The sequence below is a fragment of the Malaclemys terrapin genome, chromosome 8 (genome assembly GCF_027887155.1).
Source record: "Malaclemys terrapin pileata isolate rMalTer1 chromosome 8, rMalTer1.hap1, whole genome shotgun sequence".
Taxonomy (NCBI): domain Eukaryota; kingdom Metazoa; phylum Chordata; order Testudines; family Emydidae; genus Malaclemys; species Malaclemys terrapin.
The window spans coordinates 53765437-53788123 of NC_071512.1; the positions used below are offsets into that span (position 1 = coordinate 53765437).

General features: G+C 40.4%; 1 protein-coding gene across 5 annotated transcripts in view; it reads left to right on the forward strand.

Moving 5' to 3' along the window:
- The window catches only part of CEP350 (centrosomal protein 350), a 140813-nt gene that overhangs the window by 74300 nt on the left and 43826 nt on the right, over positions 1-22687 (forward strand). For 4 of the 5 annotated variants that reach the window (XM_054037450.1, XM_054037451.1, XM_054037453.1 and 1 more), the window contains 7 exons: positions 1270-1454; positions 2538-2625; positions 3019-3165; positions 5136-5293; positions 10222-10344; positions 19678-19877; positions 22154-22365. In XM_054037450.1, the coding sequence (XP_053893425.1) occupies positions 1270-1454; positions 2538-2625; positions 3019-3165; positions 5136-5293; positions 10222-10344; positions 19678-19877; positions 22154-22365 (1113 nt within the window). The remainder of the gene's footprint in view (positions 1-1269; positions 1455-2537; positions 2626-3018; positions 3166-5135; positions 5294-10221; positions 10345-19677; positions 19878-22153; positions 22366-22687) is intronic. The other variant, XM_054037454.1, reaches the window with a different exon arrangement.

Below are 22687 nucleotides of genomic sequence, written 5' to 3' on the forward strand. Positions count from 1 at the left end.
TTCAATAAACACTTATGAATGTGCACTTAATACAAACTTTTCTAACAACTATCCCAATGTCTCCCCACATTTTTATCCTTCAAACAAAAACCTTTAACTTAGAATTAAGCAAATCACATCAACGCAGTTGCTGAAAATCTAGAAATCACATTTCCCCAACTATGTACTTGTCGCTTTTCCTTCTTCTCTACATCCATCAAATACCTATACCACTCAGACCTACTCCATCACACTCACCAGCAAATATGCAGCCCTCATCCTGCCACTCCCACTAGTTTAGCCCCTATTATTAACAGGGCGGGAGTCAAGAAGATTTAAGAGACTTGTAGCTAAAGGTGCTTCAACTCTGGTCCAGAGGTGACTTTCCTTCTGACAAACTTCTAGTGGTTCACCGTGGTCCCAGTTTGTTGGGCTTTGGATGTTCCAAGCCCAGCTGACCTACAGTTGGGCGTTGTTAAGATTTACCAGGGAGAATATGTGAACGTGGATGTGGCATGGAAAGCACTCTCCTATTGTGCCACGTCCCCCAATAGATCAACAGACTTTTTGGAACTGTCATCTAACTATCAGTTGGCTACGGTAGTTTTGTAAAACGAAATATGGAAGCCTTTAGCAAAGGATAAAGTTGAAACATGTAAGTTTGAAGCATTTACATTTATTCAATGCTGTTGTGTTTGGGGCACATTCTTCTGCTTCTCTGTTGCTTTGTGGCCTTGTCAGCTACAATGGAGAAAAGAAAATAAACTAAAAATGGCAGCAAAATTAAAAAAAAATCCAAATGTCCCTACACCAGGAAAAGCACTAACAGTTTTTCAGGTGAAAAAGACATTTTCAAGTGGATGTAAAGAACAGACTAACCGCTTGGAGAAATTAATCTTTGCATTAATGTAAGATGTTGGAAAGTTAAGACTGAGCTCAATTTATAGGGAAAACTCTTTGTCGGTGTGTGGCATGTAATTCTCAGCCTGTACTTTAAATGTAGCATCATTGTCTAACAGTAAGGTAGCTCGATGTCCTTGTAAAATGAAACAAACAAACCCACACCACCACCAAATGGGGATCTCAACTTGCCCCTCCCTCTTCTGTTTCATACCATCTCTTCAAATATCCTCTGGTATGAGTTTCAATCTCCACATGTAGTTGGGTACTGGTATTGTATATGCAGAATGCTGGTCCTCGTCCTCTTTCACTTAGATAATTTGGGTCTGATGAAATATTACCTGAGGTCCTTTTTGTGGGGATTAACTGGAATTTCTCTTGCCTCACCAGGAGCTAAGTATGCCATTCTCGGGGGGGCAGGATAGTTTCTCTAAATTCACCATGGAGATGGTACGGCAGTATATGAAGGAAGAGGAAATGCGAGCAGCTCATCAGTCTTCACTGCTTCGGCTCCGTGAAAAGGCACTGAAAGAGAAAACCAAGGCTGAGTTAGCTTGGCTGGAACACCAGAAAAAGTAAGAGAACTCTGAATATGTAGTCTGACTGATGATTCCTGCACTTGTGCTTCTACCTGGGTATTTTTTTTTATGGCTTCTTCATGTTCTGTTTTTTAAATTCGATTAAGTGTTCTTTGTAAACTAGTCATCTAAAATCACCGTATACATATAAAAAATGTGAAAATGATGCAATAGGCACATGTATTCTCCAGTTTAAATTCAGTACTGTTCAATAAAGAGAAGCTTGTTTACACAGTAAACTGCGAGAGATGATGATTGTCTTTGTATGTTCTTTTTATTTAAATATTGCTTCCTGAGTTAAGGTTCATAGTGGGGAGGGTGCAAGGAGAACATGACGATTCTCTCGTAGATTGACAAAGCAATTAATTGTATAGCGTCACTAATAAAGTCCCATCTGAAATCACTTTTTCAACTCAAGAGGAACCATTTTCTTTCAACTCTAAATTTTTCTGTTACATCCACATGCAATGTATTCAAACCTTAAATATGCTGCTGCTGCTTCAATTATCTTGTACTGAGACTTCTGTCTCATCTCTTTTATGTGCATTTTGATACTGTCTCAACAGTAATAGTGGTATTAAGGTCACCTGATTTCTCACCCCCCCCTTCTAAAATTCCCGTACCACCAACCAACAAAGGCCCTGTGTTGCCATAAACAACTATAACTGTTTCCTTTACTCTAGGATTTCATGTGTCAGGCAGGGAACTATTAGAGAGTGACCTGAAGCATTTTTTTCACTCACTGTCTTTCAAATGACTGTGCTGTGACTATCTGGCCTGGGCATGAGAGACAATGTCTGGCATCACCTACATTGACTCTTTTAACTTTTTATGCCTTTGCTACAGAATTGTATCTCAAACAGAGCCAAACTTATATAGCAAAACTGATTCTGTTTAGCCCCTAAAGAACATAGGATAGTTCACCGAAGAGAATATTCATGATGGAGTTTTGACATGCAAAATGGTGCTACTCTGTTTTGGAGATGTAAGATTGCAGAGTAGAAAAGTATTGCTGAATTTGGAAGCAGGAGAAATTAAGACTATTTATGTATTTCTTCCCTTCCCCCAATCTTCTTGCAGACATTTACGAGACAAAGGAGAGGATGACAAGATGCCACCCATCCGAAAGAGACAGCGTGGTCTGCTATTGAGGCTGCAGCAGGAGAAGGTAAATGCTGCCCTATAGAAAAATCCAGTTGAACCCATTGAATAGTCGCTGGACAGCTCTGACATTGTATAGATACCGAAGTATTGAACCAGAACCACCGAACCAGGTCCTTGGATCCTAAGCTTATTGTGGTTCTCATTATTATTATTTTTATTTATTTGTATTATAATAGCATCTAGCATTAACAAGTTGAGCCTTTTACACCAGGACACAATTATTAGTGGTGGTATAGTAATTGATCAGCTGTCCTTGCTCTGAGAATAACTGAACAAAATTATCAAAATAACATAATGCCTTGACTAATTATATGGCACAGGCCTTACGGCAGCCTCAGGATGCATTCCAGGCAACTGTCACTACAGTTCTTTTGCTGCATCTTTTCTACCTTTAAAGGCGGAAATTAAGCGTTTGCAAGAGGCCAATAAGGCAGCTCGGAAGGAGAGACAACTGATACTTAAGCAGCAGGAGGAGATAGAACGAATCCGCCAGACTACCATGAAACTGCAGGAAAAACTGAAGTCTGCGGGGGAAAACAAGCTGGTAAGTAACATTACAGAAGCTGTATCTTACTACTTGGAGCCAACCCATTCCAGTGGTAATTGACTTCAGTGTTATAGGAATGAAAAGCTATCATGTTGAATATATAGCTTACAGACTTGCTTCTCCTCCTCCTAAATCTTCCCTCATCCCTTGGGTTTATGAGCAATTTTGTCTGTCTGATCTGTTTAATTTATTGTGGAAGGAAAAAACAGCCATATGGCAATGACTTTCAAAAGACGTTTATTTTTTGAACTGGATAGCAAATGATGTTAATAGTCAAGATTTTCAAAAATTACTAGTAATTTTGGGTATCTTGATTTATGGATGCCAGCTTAAGACACTTTAAAAGGGTCTGATTTTCAGAAAATGCTGAGTTTTTGCCCTTTGAAAATCAGGCTGTTTTATGGAGTCCCAAGTTAGGTCCTGAAAAATTGAGGTATCCAAAGTCACTTCTGAAAATCTTTACTAATAAAACCAGTTTTCCTTACTATACATTTCTGGTTTAATCTGGAGAGACTAAAGCTTTCTGGTGATTTTAGACGATTTAATTCAGTCTTCCAGTTGCACAGGATATAAGAGATTAGGGACCTAAAATGGCGGGAAGCCTCTGTATCATGGGCAATACCAAATGCTGTGCTTCCTGGATGAAAGCCCTCTTTGGAAAGTGAACATACTTGTTACAGTACAGGATTGTTGACTATCACAGCAGCAGGATTCTTGGACTTTCCAGACCATGCAAAGAGTGCATTCACTGTGAGTAAGAGGAAGCAAAAGGAAGGCATGGTCATCTAGGAAAGAAAGAAACCCATGTAGTTAACTTGTTAAATAAGTCCTTGTTAGAGACTAAGGAAGGTAAAATGTAGAATTGAGATTCTATAGAACAGGGGTCAGCAACCTTTCAGAAGTGGTGTGCCGAGTCTTCATTTATTCACTCTAATTTAAGGTTTCGCGTGCCAGTAATACATTTTAACGTTTTTAGAAGGTCTCTTTCTATATGTCTATAATATATAACTAAACTATTGTTTTATGTAAAGTAAATAAGGTTTTTAAAACATTTAAGAAGCTTCATTTAAAAATTAAATTAAAATGCAGATTCCCCAGACTGATGGCCAGGACCCAGGCAGTGTGAGTGCCACTGAAAATCAGCTTGCGGGGCTGCTTTTGACACGCATGCCATGGGTTGCCTACCCCTGCTATAGAATATATCCTACCCACAAAGGGAGGAAGAGTACAAGACTGAGAAAAAGACATGAGAGAGGGGTGGAAGCGCAATACTTTGAAATGTGTAGGTAGTATGGTTTGAGGTCTTGACCTTTAGTTTTGCATGTTTTTTTCTGTAGGTTGAAAAATAGGAGAGATCACCTTACGGATGCTAAACTCTTTACAAAATCTAAGATGAGGCTTTATTCTAGTAATATGGAAAGGGTTACTCGGTATTTAAGAAACTATCAGCGGAGAACTTAAGTTACAGAGCAGCAGAGTATTGAAGGGATTTATGCTGAATTTTAAAAATTGTTAATGTATGATATAAGCTACCAAGCATCTGCAATAAGAACTAGTGCCTCAAGTTTCTAAAGTATTGTCAGTTTGGTGTGGGGTGGGAGATAAATATGGGGTAAATTAATAAAATAAAAAAGAAACTTGAAAAGGTTAAATAAAAAGAATTACCTGCCTTCTTTTTGGCTCTACAGTTTTCTCAGTAGAGGTTTCTTATGGATTTATTTTCTGATTGCTTAAAATTCCATTGTGTTTGAGTTTTAGTAACCTCAGGATAAACTCTAGATAGACTGCTTGGGTCCAAGGATTAACCTGACTAAAGCGGTGTGGTAATAACTATTGTTTATAGGGCCAAATTTTGTGTTTGACGCTGGAGAAAGGAGGAAAGCGGATCAGTATTCAAAAAGTTATTTTCTCACTCTTCACTCCAAGCCCATGATACTTTTCTTAATTTTGTTGTGCTTTTGTTGTAGGAGGTTCGCAGTGAGGATGATATAAAGCAGAGCAATGCTTCCAGCCCACTTCCAACTGATGTAGAGACCCGCAGCCCTTCCCCAATCTCCATCTCCAGTAGTGAGACTAGTAGCATCATGCAGAAGCTCAAGAAAATGCGTAGCCGAATGGATGAAAAGTAACTATTTTTATAAAAGTTTTATTTTAATAAAACTAGTAGCAGAAAATAAGTAAATGCTTTGCTTTATTAGCAATAGATGACACTGCCAAGGCTGCTCCCTTTTACTACAGCAGCACTTAAGTTTAAATGACCATGCCATTAATTTATATGAGGAGTTGAGTTCAGTAGAGTACAACTTGGGAAAGTGTCCCCTGCAGTTCAGTTCAGAGAGATCTTTAAGACTACTAAGATACAGTTCCTGTGTCCTCTGTTTGGGCATCTCACTTTATCCCTTTCACTTTTTAAAGGGGAAATTTATGTAATAATGTTCTGATGTTACAGTACATCTTTGCCCTGCATTCTAACAGAAATCTCCTGGCACACTAGTTGACTTCAAATTCTGATTTGCAGATCACTGGCTAGCTGATCATATGGTCCTGGTTCTCCTTGTTTTTAACTGCTAAATTGCATTAAAAATCATCTAAAGATAAATTACTTTTCACTTAAGCAATTGCTGTAGATGGCATGAGGTGGTCTTTGACCATGAATGGGAAGGGGAGATGGTCTGAATGATCATGAAGGAAACAGCAGGCATTCCATGAGATAATCCTGCTGTTAATATGTGGTCCATACACTGAGAAAAATTGAGAACATGTGAGCCACAGGCACTTACTGGAAAGCAGAATACAGCCTAAAAGGTGGGGTATTTAAATTCAGTTTCCTATTTTATTTTATTTTATAAATGGCTTTTACAGTATGCATGCTTAAAGGAGATACAACCTAATTGGAGGGCACTAGATGCAGTACAATGAATAAAGAGATTCTGTCGGATCCAGAACTTCCTTCAGGGAATTTTGGATGGTATAAATTTCACAGTGAAATAACCCTTATTCCCTAAAGATTGGTATTAGCTATGGCTCTACATTCCTGGTGTACAAGGTAATGATGGAGCAAATTCATTGCTTCATGGTTAGTAAAATTTTTCCTTGAGGCATGCCTTTGTGTAATGTCTGTATAGTATATATGTTAAAGGATATAAATGTTGCAGAACCACTAGTTCCTTTTCTTATTTCATTGGTTAAGTATCACATTTTCAAGTCAGAAATGTTTAGGCCATCAAAGACTGCAACTTGAAGGGCATGTGAAAGATAATTTAATCAGAGCTTGTAGACAAACTCAAGCTGATCTGAACAGATGAGATATTTGTAAAATACAAGTATGGAATTCTTCTTCACTGAAAATCTGCAGAAGCAATTCAATATGGGAATTTCTTGTTCTGCTTTAAAAGTCCCACATACATCTAAACGAAGTTAACTAATATGATTCCATGTGTCCACTAATCTTGGATATTAAACTACTACCTTGAAGTTACCATATAAAAAATGTGGCCGTAACTGCCTTCAGCTCTTCTCTTTTGACCTTTAACTATGGGTCACCACTATTAAGACTTAAAATAATTGCTGTAAATAGCTTTAAACTTGTTACTAGTTAAGGTAATTATAGTTTAGTCCATATTATGCAGATTTTCTGCTGTTTTTTCTCTTTTTGTATCTATTATCCCAAGATGATGGGTCCAGAGAAAAGGTCATGAATCAAATGTTACACATCTTGTAATGACAAGATATCTATGACTCTTTAGCATATTGGATACTTGAAAATGCCTGGGGAAGGGCATAAGTCATCCCAGTGTTAGATTCTCAGTTACTATGGTAATGAAAGCTCAGATAGTAATGGGGCCCATATAATAGGAAAAAACATGACAGAAGGTCAATCTGATTTCACATTCTTTACCCACTTTGGGTCTAAAACAGGGGTTGGCAAACTACAGCCCACTCCAGACATTTTAATCTGGCCTTCGAGCTCCAGCCAAGGAACAGGGTTGGGGGTTGCCCTACGCCGCACGGCTCTGAGAAGCAGTGGCATGTCCCCCCTCTGGCTCCTACGGGTAGGAGCAGCCAAGGGGCTCTGCACGCTGACCCTGCCCCAAGCACCGCCCCCGCAGCTCCCATTGGCCAGGAACTGTGGCCAATGGGAGCTGCAGGGGCGGCGCCTGCAGACAGGGCAGAGCGCAGAGCCACCTGGCCACGCCTCCTCATAGCAGCCGGGGGGGGGGGGGGGCATATTGCTGCTTCTCAGAGCTGCTTGACGTAAGCGCCGCCCAGAGCCTGCACCCCTGAACTTCTCCCTGCACCCTAACCCCCTGCCCCAGTGCTGATCCCCCTCCCACCCTCTGAACCCCTTGGTCCCAGCCCGGAGCCCCCCCATGCACCCCCCAACCCCTCATTTCCAGCCCCACCCCAGAGCCCTCACCCCCAGCCAGAGTCCTCCCCCTCAACTCCCCCCCACCCAGCCAGGAGCCCCCTCCCGCACCCTGAACTCCTCATTTCTGGCCCCACCCCAGAGCCCACACCCCCAGCTGGAGCCCTCACCCCCTCCCGCACCCCAACCCCCAATTTTGTGAGCATTCATGGCCTGCCATGCAGTTTCCATACCCAGATGTGGCCCTCAGGCCAAAAAGTTTGCCCACCCCTGGTGTAAAAGGAAGTCTTCTTACCCAGACTCCACTGATTAGTTTTGAGTGCCCTGAGACTTCAGTTCTCTTCTTTAAAGAAGAAACAGCATTCAGGACAACTGAGACACTGACTATGAAGTCTTAAGGATCTGTGCCTCACATGTTAGTCATGCTGAACCAAGACCATCTTTATACAAGAATGGTTGAGATTGAAATATGCCCTAACATAGATAAATCCTTTTAGAATGAGGGGGGGCATCCTTTTTATGGGCAATAATGGACTCCAGAGTTCTCCAAAAAGAAAGGGTTTTTCTCCTGAATCTACTTTCTCCTCAGAACAAAAGAAGGTCTTTGAGTCTTCAAGGTTAAGAATCAGACAGATTGATCAGAAGAATGAAATTTCCAGTGGCGACAGATGCCATAATTCAGAATTGGTTCACAGTTCTTGAATTTTGAAATTGTACTTACATACCTTGATAACACAGTAGCTCTATACGAAGTATCATAGGTGACTGATACACTTTTTAATTGAAGTATTTTTATGCCAGTATTTTTTTTGGTAATATTTAATTTTCATCTTGTATTGTACTAGACATCTTTCTTCTTTCTCCAGGAGTGTAGATCATTAAATAATGCTTATCTTTACAGAAAAAGAGAGTTAGTTACTGGCAGATAACTACCCCCATTGCAATCTTATAAAATTGTTATAAAATCTTCAGCCTTGACACACAGTACGTTCCATCTTTAAGATGATAGGAAAAGGCCTAATGATATTTTAGGTGCCAGACAAAACAATTACCCTAGTTCAGTAGAATTTTCAGGACTGGCTAGCAGAATAGTTGCCCTCCTTTATTGCTGCTCTGAGCAGTAAGAATGGAAATTGTGCCTTTGTGTGGTTTAATGTATCGTTCCAATGTTATCTCATTACTTCTTATGTTGTGGATTATGTATGTGTTTGGTAGAAGTTTAGGGCAGAGTAGCACTTTCTTTAAACTTAAATTAATTTTTTAGTTTTGCCAAATAATGCAAAATGGATTATTTTTTTACATAATTAATATTTTGCTACATGGCTCTGAAACTGTATGTTTGTTCATAAAAACCAGCATTGCAGACTGCAGTGTTCTCCCGAGGATGTAGCAAAGAATACTGTTAAATCAAAGCTGTACAGCAAGACAGTATTGACAGAATTTTTGCGGGTGGGAAAGGGAAAGCCATCCCTTGAAAGAGAACTAATATTGAATTAGTCTAATTGCATAAGGTGCAGGAAAGAAACTGAATGATAAGAATTAACTAAAAGCAAACTGGGGAGGAAGAGGGCTTTAAAAGCCTGCTATACTTCAGACTGTAAAAGAATGCTGGACTTGCTGTACTCTGTGGCAAAGGAGAGATTCTTCTCACTTCTGTGACAGCTTCAGTACCTATCTTCTGCTAAGAAGGGAAGAGAAAAAGAGTTCTGTCTTAATCCTTGTGGTATGCATGTGAATAGGAGCATGCTCTGTCAAAGAGAATTAACACTTTTTTTCCCCTTGTGTCCTTTGCATATGCAGCTTCAACAATAATCGTCCATGCACCATAGGAAATAGAGGAACTAACCTAATCTTTTGCTTTATCTTAACATGTTTCTTACCTTGCACTATAATAGTGAACTATCTGTAGCATGGCTTTTTCCTCTGAATAACTTGTGGGGGCAACACTATATTTTAAGTATTATCATCCAACTAGCTTCAGGAATTTTATAATATGGATGCAATTTTGTTGCACTCTAGTACTTTTAAGTGAAACAGGCAGTGTGTAAACCTGAAAAATGTGAGACCAAGTTAGTACTTTGCTGAGAATGAAAAATGGCAACATTTGCATTCCAGCTAGAAACAGATGTACCAGTGAACATTTCAGGCTATTTTTCTGAATCGCTTCACTATTTTTGAACCAGGTGGTGCTACTAATTAGATCAGTGGCATTTACCTTTGGAAAAATTGTCTGATTCATGTTTGAACCTACAAGTGAAAATGTGTTTAGGGATCTCAGACTAGTACTATTGTCCATATCATAAAACAAGCAAGTCCTCTACTGAGGACTGGAATAGCAGGAGGTGCTAAAGACCCAGGATTGAGGTGTGTGCACAGAACTGCAAATGGAAACTTGTACACAAGCAACAAAATTATTAACAAAATCTAGGGGTGAAATTAACCTAGATAACAATATGAAAAGAAGCTTGCATTTAATTGACAGAATCAACTGTTACATTTTATGCATAGAAGTAGTTATGTTCTGTTGCCTTTGGAGTGACAACATACAATTTTTCTGTTTAAGATGAGGTGATATAATCCATGTAATGTTAACACATTTTTAAAATTCTTAGTTAGCTGCTCTCCTTTTCTCGTTCTTTCTGTCTTTTTGATATCTTGGTTTTAAACTCTTCCTCCTTATTTTGTAGACACTGCTCTCCTGTTCACTACTTCTTCTCTGTCTTTACGTCTCACCACTGGGCCTCTCTCAGTGTCTGTTTTCCCAACCTCCATCCCAAATTCCAGCTGTATATCTACAACCAATTGGTCAGGTAACTGCACCTTTTTCAGTGGTGTACTCTTTGATGGAGCATGCTCTGTTCATTCCTAAACAGCCAGGAGGGGAGGCTCCTCATCAGAGTACAATTCCAACGCACTTTCCTCACTGTTTCCAAATTAATCTGCTATTGCTGATCTATTTTCCTGAGCGGTAGGTAAGAACATGAAATGGACTGCTTATTATCGAGCTGCTGCAATGGAGCAGTAATTGAAAACTTTATCTAGCTCTGGGCTTCAAGTCTGTACACCTCAGCTTCTATTTAGTTATTGCATCAGTGTTTGGAGAGAGCCCCACATTTAACCTTTTAAACTGCACAAATAAGTTTTCCTTATTCAATGGTTTCTATTAACCTTTCAGAACTGATGGGTTAAAAAATACAGCATTAGCACAGTTAGCCTTTGAAAATAGTAATGGTGTGGTGTGAATGCCTTTCTCTCCCCCGCTTCCCACTGACAAAAAACAAAAAAAAAACCCTCTTGCCCAGTATGTATTAGAGTTTTCATTGGATTATTTTCTCTAGAGATCCCTGCTCTATAGGATGCATGTGCACACCTGGTGTTACATTGGAACACTTTAGAATATAGCAAATATTGAGGTTGTATGCATATTCTCTTGTGGTTCAGACCATTGAATCCCCTAGGTTGTAAAAGGAACTACAGTTCCCACCCATCCCTTTCTTTTTTCTTACCACTGTAGATTGAAGGTCAAATCCCTTGTTCTCTCTAGGCTTCTTTTGGCTTGTTCAGCTAGTGTCATCATAGTTAATGTTTGTGTAGCTGTTAATTTTTATGGCAGGTTAATTGGTTCTCCATGTCATTCTTTGGATCCATGGGTTGATACAGTAGGCATGGTTTTGTCAGCTCCTGCTCTTTTGATTCCGTTTATTTCCATTGTCATAGTGGCTGAGTCTGAAAAGAATCTGAGGTTGAAGTAAAGATTTTTGTATTCAGAACAGTGTATCCAGTTCCTGGGTGAGTGATACTCCCCACAGAGGTATATGCTTTATGCAGATTTCCTCCACTTCCCCTCCCAAAATACTCAGAGTGGGAGTTCTACCTATGTATGTTGAAGAAAGTCCGACAGGCTAATCTGATTTTAGCTTAAATGTATTAATGAATAGGAGTCTGGAACATCTTCAGAGTCTAAAGATGCCTAGAAGTCCAACTTGAGAAATCACTGGGTTCAAGAATGCCTCAAGGACAAGAGTGCTCACTAGGCTGAGATACCACTATTCCCTCTCTTGGAAGGAAGAGGAGAAGACACATGATGTTTCTCTTGGTCCTTTATAGATTCCTGAAATAAGTTATGGAGGCTTTGGCCTCTCTGAAGATCAAGCTAGGATGCAGTTTAAGGTCTGCTCCAGGGTTCTCAAACCTATCAGGCATTTATGCAAAATCCTTCTGCAATAAGCATAAGAGATCCACATGGCCTTGGACCTGTTAGCCCAACAATCTCAATCCTTTTCCCCTGAGTGGAGGAGAAAGAAGAAATAGAGAATAATCATTCAAGTAGCTGCTGCTTCATCCTCTTCAACTGATGAGTCTGTGCATACATACCATCCTTTTTTTGTCTCCATTTGATGACTTTAGAAGTTTTAAGAGTTACTGAGCAGAATGACAGAGGAGTTGTATATTTAAATTTGGATAATTCATGGAATGTCATCTCACCACTTGTTTACTATCATTCAGCTCCAGCAGAACACAGCTACTATCCCCTTATTCCTTCTGAGAACCTCTAACTATCATCCACCTCTATCCCACAGACATTTAACCCTGCTGATAATCACCAAATCCCAGAACTCTTCTTGTGGCAGTTAATAAGAAAACAAAGCAAAGACGGGTTAACCCATCATGATCAGAATGTTGGGGAAGTAATTGTATTCCTCTGCTGTGCTTCAGAAGAGAATAAGGATTCATCAAGTGATATTGGAACCAGTACAATTTCTTGCCTGGGACAGACTTCTCCTATTAATGGACCGACTTCCAAAATAGTTGAAAAAAGAAGCCAGGGTAGGTTGTGCCTGAAGATCAAAAGGAGCCAAAGCATGCCTCTCATGTGGCTTGATTCCTTAGATTCAACTCACTTGGTAGTCATGGCAGTGACTTAGCAATGAATTATGTCTAAGGAGCCCAGACATTCCACAAGATGTTCTAGCAAGTAGAAATACCTTCCTTTTGAGGCCTCTCCACATATTTAATGAGAAGACAGATTATATAATGGAAGAGAGAAAGATTCTAGGTTGTCTTGGAAATTTTTGACTGGATTGATCCTCCTACAGGAAAAAACTAACTTTCCAGTATCCAGGTGCAGCAGAGCAATCATCTGAAGACTTCGAGAAACCACCATCAGAAACTGTCATTCTAGCAGAAAAAACTTTAGTTAGCAGAGATAAAGGAACTTATCTACAGCTTGGTGGTCTGTGCCAGTGGCTCCCAAAGCTTATTGGTTCATGTACCACCAATTTAAAAAAAAATGTATGAAGTGAATGGACGGAATATCAAGCTCATACTACCCCATGGTACATGAGCCATATAGTTTGGCAACTCCTCATCTAGGTACGGGTTTTGAGGCAGCAAATTTAAAATGCATACAAGAGCCTTAAGATAATAAATGTGACAGGTTATTTTCCTTTCTGCTTAGGGAACCAACTTCTTTCTTTATTTTTCATGAATCATAGAGTTGGAATTCCCTCAGACAGATGGGTGTTTGAGGTTGGTTTCAAAGAGATTACGCCATCTTATTCCACTCTATGCTTCTTACCAATCTTTTCTTACCAGTTACTAAAATATACTGAAAAGTAACTGTCTTATTTAATTAGAAAAAGATAGCAAATGTCACCTCTGTGGCCTACTTAGACAGATTAGGGTGGGCTGAAGGAGTTGAGCTTCATCCTGTTCCATGGGGGTCAGAGGAACTTTTTGCAATCTAGTAACCAGCTGGCTGTCCAGTTTAGCTGATCATTTATGTGATTTGGCTTTAAATCTGAAGACCTTGTACCTGGAAAATTATCTCTGAATCCTGCTGTGTTCCAATCAATAATATGCTCATTGACTCTTAACACATCGTTCTGTTTTGTAGCAGCAGCAAGGTAACACTTTTTATTAAAAAAAAAAAAAACACAAGGAGTCCAGTGGCACCTTAAAGACTAACAGATTTATTTGGGCATAAGCTTTCATGGGTAATATCCACTTCTTCAGATGCATGGAGTGAAAATTACAGATGCAGGCATTGTATAATGACACATGAAGAGAAGGGAGTTACCTCACAAATGGAGAACCAATGTTGACAGGGCCAATTTGATCAGGGTGGATGTAATCCACTCCCAATGATAGATGAGGAGGTGTCAATTCCAGGAGCGGCAAAGCTGCTTTTGTAATGAGCCAGCCACTCCCAGTCCCTATTCAAGCCCAAATTAATGGTGTTAAATTTGCAAATGAATTTTAGTTCTGCTGTTTCTCTTTGAAGTCTGTTTTTGAAGTTTTTTTGTTCAAGTACAGCTACTTTTAAATCTGTTATAGAATGTCCAGGAAGATTGAAGTGTTCTCCTACTGGCTTTTGTATGTTACCATTCCTGATGTCCGATTTGTGTCCATTTATTCTTTTACGTAGGGACTGTCCTGTTTGGCCAATGTAATCAAAGGGACTGACAAAGGAGGTGCTGTAGTCATAAAGAACTGGTCGGATTATGAACAGGAGGCTGCCAGGCAACTCTCCAACACCACATTTTACAGGCCACTATCCTCTGATCCCACTGAAGAGTACCAAAAGAAAATATACCATCTGCTCAAGAAACTCCCTGCTACAGCACGGGAACAAATCTACACGGACACCCCCCCCCCCCCCGAGCCCCGACCAGGGGTATTCTATCTGCTACCCAAGATCCATAAACCTGGAAACCCTGGATGCCCCAACATCTCAGGCATCAGCACTCTTACAGCAGGATTATCTAGCTATTTGGACTCTCTTCTCAGACCCTACGCTACCAGCACTCCTAGCTTTCTTCGAGACACCACCGACTTCCTGAGGAAACTACAATGCATTGGTGATCTTCCTGAAAACACTATCCTGGTCACCATGGATGTAGAAGCTCTTTACGCCAGTATTCCACATGAGGATGGACTACAAGCTGTCAGGAACAGTATCCTTGATGAGGCTACAGCACACCTGGTGGATGAGCTTTGTGATTTTGTCCTCACCCACAGCCATTTCAGATTTGGGGACAACTTATACCTTCAAGTCAGTGGCACTGCTATGGGTACCCGCATGGCCCCACAGTATGCCAACATTTTTATGGCTGACTTAGAACAACTCTTCCTCAGCTCTCGTCCCCTAGTGCCCCTCCTCTGCTTGCGCTACATTGATGACATCTTCATCATATGGACCCACGGGAAGGAGGCTCTTGAAGAATTTCACCTGGATTTCAATGATTTCCACACCACCATCAGCCTCAACTTGGACCAGTCAACACAAGAGATTCACTTCCTGGACACTACAGTGCTAATAAGTGATGGTCACATAAACACCACCCTATACCGGAAACCTACTGACTGCTATACTTACCTACATGTCTCCAGTTTCCATCCAGGACACATCACACGATCCATTGTCTACAGCCACGCCCTAAGATACAACCAAATTTGCTCCAATCCCTCAGACAGAGACAAACACCTACAAGATCTTTATCAAGCATTCTTAAAACTACAGTACCCACTTGGGGAAGTGAGGAAACAGATTGACAGAGCAAGACGGGTATCCAGAAATCACCTACTACAGGACAGCCCCAACAAGGAAAATAACAGAACACCACTGGCCATCACGTACAGCCCCCAACTAAAACCTCTCCAGCACATTATCAACGATCTACAACCTATCCTGGAAAACGATCCCTCACTCTCACAGACCTTGGGAGGCAGGACAGTCCTCACTTGCAGACAGCCCCCCCCCCCAACCTGAAGCAAATACTCATCAACTACACACCACACCACAGAAACACTAACCCAGGAACCAATCCCTCTAGCAAACCTCGTTACCTACTCTGTCCCTATATCTACTCAGGCGACACCATCAGAGAACCCAACCACATCAGCCACACCATCAGAGGCTCATTCACCTGCACGTCTACTAATGTTGTATATGCCATCATGTGCCAGCAGTGCCCCTCTGCCATGTACATTGGCCAAACCGGACAGTCCCTATGTAAAAGAATAAATGGACACAAATCGGACATCAGGAATGATAACATACAAAAGCCAGTAGGAGTACACTTCAATCTTCCTGGACATTCTATAACAGATTTAAAAGTAGCTGTACTTGAACAAAAAAACTTCAAAAACAGACTTCAAAGAGAAACAGCAGAACTAAAATTCATTTGCAAATTTAACATTATTAATTTGAATAGGGACTGGGAGTGGCTGGCTCATTATAAAAGCAGCTTTGCCTCTCCTGGAATTGACACCTCCTCATCTATTATTGAGAGTGGATTACATCCACCCTGATCGAATTGGCCCTGTCAACACTGGTTCTCCACTTGTGAGGTAACTCCCTTCTCTTCATGTGTCATTATATAATGTCTGCATCTGTAATTTTCACTCCATGCGTCTGAAGAAGTGGTTTTTTACCCATGAAATCTTATGCCCAAATAAATCTTAGTCTTCAAGGTGCCACTGGACTCCTTGTTGTTTTTGTGGACATAGACTAACACGGCTACCCCCTGATACTTGACTTTATTCAAAGGCAATTGCCACAGATGCCTGTCACAGCAGTGCCCAAAGGGTCTGTTTTTATACACTTTCCCTTCTGTGCCCCTTCTAATAAAAATGATTCAGAAAATAGAGAGCCAGAGAACATAATCTTAGTGGCACCCCATTGTTTGCAGTGGTCTTGTAGCCTTATTGGTCCCAGAATATGAGACAACATACGTGATATAATATCTTTTATTCGACCAACTTCTGTTCGTGGAAGATATAAGCTCTTGAGCTAAACAGAACTCTACCTCAGGTCTGAGGGGTGGAAGCAGAATGTCTTAGCTAAATACAAGTTAAGCAGAAGGGATAAGTGTGTTTGAGGTCATCGCTTGAAATGAAGTGGGTTATTGAGGGTTAGATTGTTATGCATAAAGGGTTTGAAATGGGCAATTAAGGATAGCAAACAGTGCAGTGTTATAAATAGTTGTAATGAGTCATAAAACCAGTGTCCCTGTTAAGTGCATGTTTTTTGGTAGCTAGCAGAGTTATGAATGTAAGTTTCCAGGCTTACCTTTTGGAGGTATTGTGCAGGTTTCCCTTGAGGACAAGTACTGAAAAATCACCTTAGGAGTGATCGCTGTGTGAAAAATGTTCCCCCATGGATAAGATATTTTTGTCGTCTTCTGTCATTTTTCTATCTGAGCTCATTCAAGAGTGCAGTGATTGTCTGGTTTCACCCACTTAGTTGTTAATGAGGCATTAGATGCATTGGATAAAGTACACCTCATGTGACAAACATACGTAGGACCCATGAATCTTGAATATGTGTTGTGAGGGATATTAATCATCATAACAGTGGAGATATGTCTGGAGGTTTTGCATCTTGTTCTGGTAGGGTCAGGTGCCGCTTTGAGTTGGCGTGTACTGGTCTATGGGGCACATGTTTCTGATGATGAGCTGGGCAAGGTTGGTGGGTTCTTTGAAGGCCAGAAGAAGGGGGTTCAGGAAGGATTTCTTTCAGGATGTAGTCCCTATCAAATATGGGTTGTGACTGTTTGATGATACCCCATAAGAGTTTCAGTGTGGGGTAGTAAGTAACAACTAGGGGTGTGCGGACAGGGTTTTTTTCTTTTCTGTATTGAAATAGGTTCTCCCAGTGTTTTTGAGTGGCCCTTTCCATCATGTGATCTACTTCTCTGGTGGAGTGTCCTTGTTTAGTGAAGGCACACTTTAAATGTGTTTAGGTGTGCATCTTGGACTTTCTCTTTGGAGCAAATTATGTGATATCTGAGTGCCTAGTAAATAACACATTATTTGGTGTGTCTGGAATGGTTGCTGGATCTGTGGAGGTAAGTGTGGTGATCAGTGGGTTTCTTGTGTATAGTCGTTTGTAGGGTTCCATTATTTAAGCTAATCATGGTGTCCAGGAAATGGATGCTGGTATGGAAGTGTTCTAGCACCCCATTGGAAGATGAGACTCTGGTTTTCACTGCTCATGCATTTACCTAACTACCTTTTGACTGTTAAGACAACTGTACTTGTACTTCTGGAATCCAGTCAGCCACAAAGAACTGGGAATTTGAAACACATCAGCCTGGCTGCTGAATGAAGCAAGACAGAGGTAGTTATTGTAATGAGGTCATTGTCACCTAATTGGTCAAAGTTTCTGGGTCAAGGACCTACTTGACTAACTGGAATGGCTATGACCTGCATAATTGAAAACAGGGAATAAAACGTTAAACAGTCTTGGTGAAGAAACAAATGTGGACTCCATGATGATCCAAGTATTGTCAATTACAGTTCCCTCAAGATGCCCTATCCAGCGGTTTTGTACTAGGACCTTAAAGGTATATACATAGGCCCTAAATTCAGTTATTTGCTGCCAGGTAGAGGGATCACTTGTAGGCCAGCAACATGTATCATATCATATTTTTTTCCAAAGTACTGAAGAAACTCAGACCTCCAAAGAGGTTAATATGTCCAACATGGAGTCTCAATTTAATCTTAAAACCCCTCATTTCACATCCCTTTGCACAATTAAACTAAGTTTCTCTATACTGATTTAGTCTTAGGGTACATCTACACTACAGGGGGGAGTTGATTTAAGATACGCAAATTCAGCTACGTGAATAGCGTAGCTGAATTCGAAGTATCGCAGCCGACTTACCCCGCTGTGAGGACGGCGGCAAAATCGACTTCTGCGGCTTTCTGTCGACGGCGCTTACTCCCACCTCCGCTGGTGGAGTAAGAGCGCCGATTTGGGGATCGATTGTCGCGTCCTGACGGCACGCGATAAATCGATCCCCGAGAGGTCGATTTTTACCCGCCGTTTCAGGCGGGTAGTGTAGACCTAGCCTTAGTGTGTTTAATGATACCAATCACATCTCCATGCCAGGTATAAGAGATTCTGAGTACTTTACATGTGAATTAGAAATATGTCCCCAAGGACAAAATAATACTGAGAATCGAGGAGAAATTCATCCCCTTCAAAGGTGGTCAGTGTTCCACAGAGCCCAAGTTCTAGTTCTACCTTCCTTCTACCTCCATTTCACAATGCAGGAAAGAGAAGCTGAGGCACACCCTGGATGTCTGATGGCTTCTGAAAATATATCTTCATATAATTATTCAGAAAATCTAATTTTTTATTTTGGAGCTTCCGTGTAGTTAACTGAAGGAAGAAAGCATGCGAAGACACCATTTCCAAGAGCAGGGATCCAGACAGACAATATTAAAAGAAGGGTTACTTATCAGTACCTATAATTCTTCAAGTGGATTGTCAGTATAGAACCATATGCTCTCTTCTTGTGGTTGCTTGTGTATTTGGAAAGAACTTGAGACATTTAGGATTGCAGTATCTTCTATACCAGTGAGGACAGTTGGGAGAATGTTGGGATCCTTGAAAAAGAATGCTCAAGATCCCAATGGTCACTATTTTCTAGAGGGTTCTTTCTGATTTAATGTCAACAGCCTTTTTGCATGCCCAGGAGTGGGGACCACTACAGACAATCTGTTCAAATTGGTTACTGGTGAGTAACCCTTCTATGTATAACTACAGTATTTAAAATCCTCAAAATGTATAGGTGATTAGCTCCTTCCAGATTAGTGATCTGCTTATCATACTGTATTATAAAAGCTGGGCCTCAGAGTTATCCTAAGTGACCAGAACTTAATTATGTCTTTGTTAGCTTTCTGCTTAGTGGGCCTGGTACTAGGTCAAGCTTGAAACCTCTTTGAAGGGAACAAGCATTTAAAGAATTCAAAACGGCGGTGGGCCTCTTAATACATTAAGAATTTGCCATCATAGTTTTTACATTAAAGACTTGCCCACTTCTTATAGAAAGGAAATGTGCGGAAAGATGTGAATTGGAAGACACCTGTTACGCTTCTGATTTTTTTCTGTGCTGTTCTACATAATTTGTCAATGAACAGCAATAAGTCCTACAGGGTAGTAACAATAAGTCACTTGCCTCCTTTTATTATATAGTTTTTTGGAGATCTATGGAATGTCACAACATTGATATTGTCTTAGAAAATTACTTCTATTTATACACGTCTATACATTGTGATGATAGAGCATCTTGCCATTGGGTCTTTTGGCTGTGGTAGACTGTTTTCCCATTGTCTTCTGATATGTTTATCAGGTTCCTAACTAAGCGAGAACAGAAGCTGATGCAGCGGCGACAACATGCTGAAGAACTGCTGGAGTGGAAGCGCCGTCTAGATGCAGAGGAAGCAGAGATACGTCGGATGGAGAAACAAGCCTTAGCTGCTTGGGACAAAGAGAGACTCAAAACAAAAACAGCCAAGAAGGAACTGGGGGACCAGAGAGCTGAGCCCAAAGGTAAAACCATGTCCTGCTCAAAGAGTGACCCAGTGCAAATAATGACTGGGGCAAAACATAGCATATCATAAACTATTAGCCTCTGGTAAGCTCATATTTTTGTATTTTATTGATGTGTGGTGGTGATTGTTCCTCTCTGGACACAGAATTGTGTTCTGTCCTCTGCTCTTTATTATCTTCTACCTCTTATCACCTTTAACCTTAGCTACCACTTTTACGTTGATATTCAACACATATCTTTAATGACTTTGTTCACCCTCACTTCTTGCATTGACCAAGTAAATGTGTTGCTTTGTTTCAACTTTCCAGAGCTAAATACCTCTGATAGAATTGCTTCTCTTATACAAGACGAGCTTTCTCAAGCGCCACTCCATCTTCTCCTCAACTCAAAGTTTTTGGCCTCCAGTAGCCTTATCTTGGTGACATCTTTGACGCTGTACCCTTCTTTATATTCTTCTACATGTTATATCTTGAAATACACCTGAAACCGCCTCTGCAACTTTATCCATGTGTCTCAGTGCCTCTCTTTGTCTCTGTTGTTCTAATCCAGACCTTTATCTTTTTGCCTTAACTGCTGCAACTCTATTGGCTCCAGGTACCAGCTTTCCAAACTTTAGTATTTGTACAATGCCACTGTCTACTGCCTGTCATCTCGTGTGTACAGAGAAGCGTGGACACATCATTCATATATTTCAGGATCCAGTTTAAATTTTATTTTTTTCTTTTTAAAACACAAATACCATGGTCTTTCACCCAGCCTGCTTCACAGACATTCACTCTTAAATCCCCTTTCCACTTCAGTACTGTTCTCTTCCATCTCCCTACCAGCCATCTTACTACCATTGCGATTCCTGCCATCAGAGGGAGCCTTCTCCTGCCTCACAGTTTGTATTTCAGATCAGTGAAAAGCTGTTTATCTTCCCTGCCTTTGACTTTTATTTTCTCTTCCTATTTTATTAACTCTGCAACTATACATGACTAAAGTATTTTTGGATGCAGTTTGTATGAAAGGTTCTTCATACAAAATAAACTTGCTTCGATGCAGCTCCCAAAACGAGTCTCATTCAGTCTTCCTATGGCAGTTTGTCGCTTCAGCATGAGATATAGAGGGCAGGGAGTCTAAGTGAAGAAAATACTGGTATCTTCAAGGATTGTCCCAGAGGATCTTAATTTTCCTTTCTCCCCTCACCAAATAAAGCACATCTTTCGAATCTATGAGGCAGCTAAGTGTTATGGTCATTTTCACCCGTCATTGCAAACTCCCACTTGAACGTCACACAGCTCTATGACAATTAAAAAAGAATGGTGAAATATAAAGTTTTAGTGAACAAAAACTCCAATGTGTTGAATGTAAAAGGTAAATGTATTTGTATTCCCTCCACTAATTTTATCTACCTACCAGGGTTGGAGCACAGTCAGCCTGGAGAATGGACTAAGGTGATTCCTTTCCCCAGCCTCTGCCCCAATATTGAGTAATTTTCTAAGGCTTTTTTCAATAGTACTCTATATCCTATAAAAGTTAGAAAACAGGAATTTTATAACTCAGTCCTGATTTCTGGATTCTGTCTGTCATCTGCCAAGAGTTGATGAAATCATAACATCTAAAATAGTGCAAGAAGCATTTTCCCATTGTTTCCCCTGTTTTAGGTTTGTCCACAACTGTTTCAGGGGAAGCATAGAATTTAATTTTGAACTCAGGATTTGGTTTTCAACCAAACACAGCTAACCATGCAATATTGTTGAGGGGTGAGGAATTATTTCCATAGGCAGATTCCATGCTCCAGCATTGGTTTCTGGCAGTTGACTTCACTACCTCCATGACTGCTGAGGGTTGTAATTGAATAGTTTGGGGGATGTTAGAAGATGTTCAAGAACCACAGAGTTTTTGGAAAATGTTAATTTAGAATATGCTGAAATCCCTTTGTTTTAGGCATCCAGCAGCCACTACTAACATTTGGCATTTTGCTTTATTGAAATTCCTTAATTAAATATCTCCTTGTTAAACTATTCAATACCATATAATGTGAAGTAACACTATGCAATCAGAATGGTGTAAACTTGAAAGCTTGTCTTTCAGCCACAGAAATTGGTGCAAATATTACCTCACCCACCTTGTTTCTTTACTGTACAATCTGGCATTTAAACACAGCTTGTGACTGATTTTTTTTTGATCAAATGCAGTAATCAAAACTACCTTAGATGCATGTAAATAGTGCAAGTTCTTGCTTGGCTGACTATACTGTGTGCTCTCTTTTACCTCCACTGTCTCATTTCAGAAACAGCCAGTGAAGAGGAGTCTCCATTGCTTTCCTATACTCGTGTAAACAGTGAAAGCTCTGTCCCAGAAGAACTAGGCAGTCCAGCTGGTGAACCTGTCCAATCAGAGGCTGTGGACCAAGGGAAGCCAGTAAGCCCAGATCATAGTACACTTACTGAAGAAATGGTTTACTCACAGGATCTAGAGTCTGCTACCTCGCCAGGCAAGCTTGTGAGTGAACTTTACCCTTACATGTTCTAGTACTTGTAAAGAACCATCAGAAGAGAAGTAGAAAATAAACTTTCTAGTAGCCATTTAAAGCTTTCTACACAGAGATTAAACTGTTTTCATAGCTGTAATGCTATATCTGAGGCTGTCAATAAATATTGCACTCACATACTTTCTTTAAAATCTTTAGGGGAAAAAATTATTTGGGAATGGGGTCAGTTAAGCATTTTTAACTTGTGTGCAGACTTACAACAGATTTTGAATGTGCCAGTGGGGCTACGCAGCATAATCAGTGGAATGCTAGCCCAGCATACCAGTATGGTTT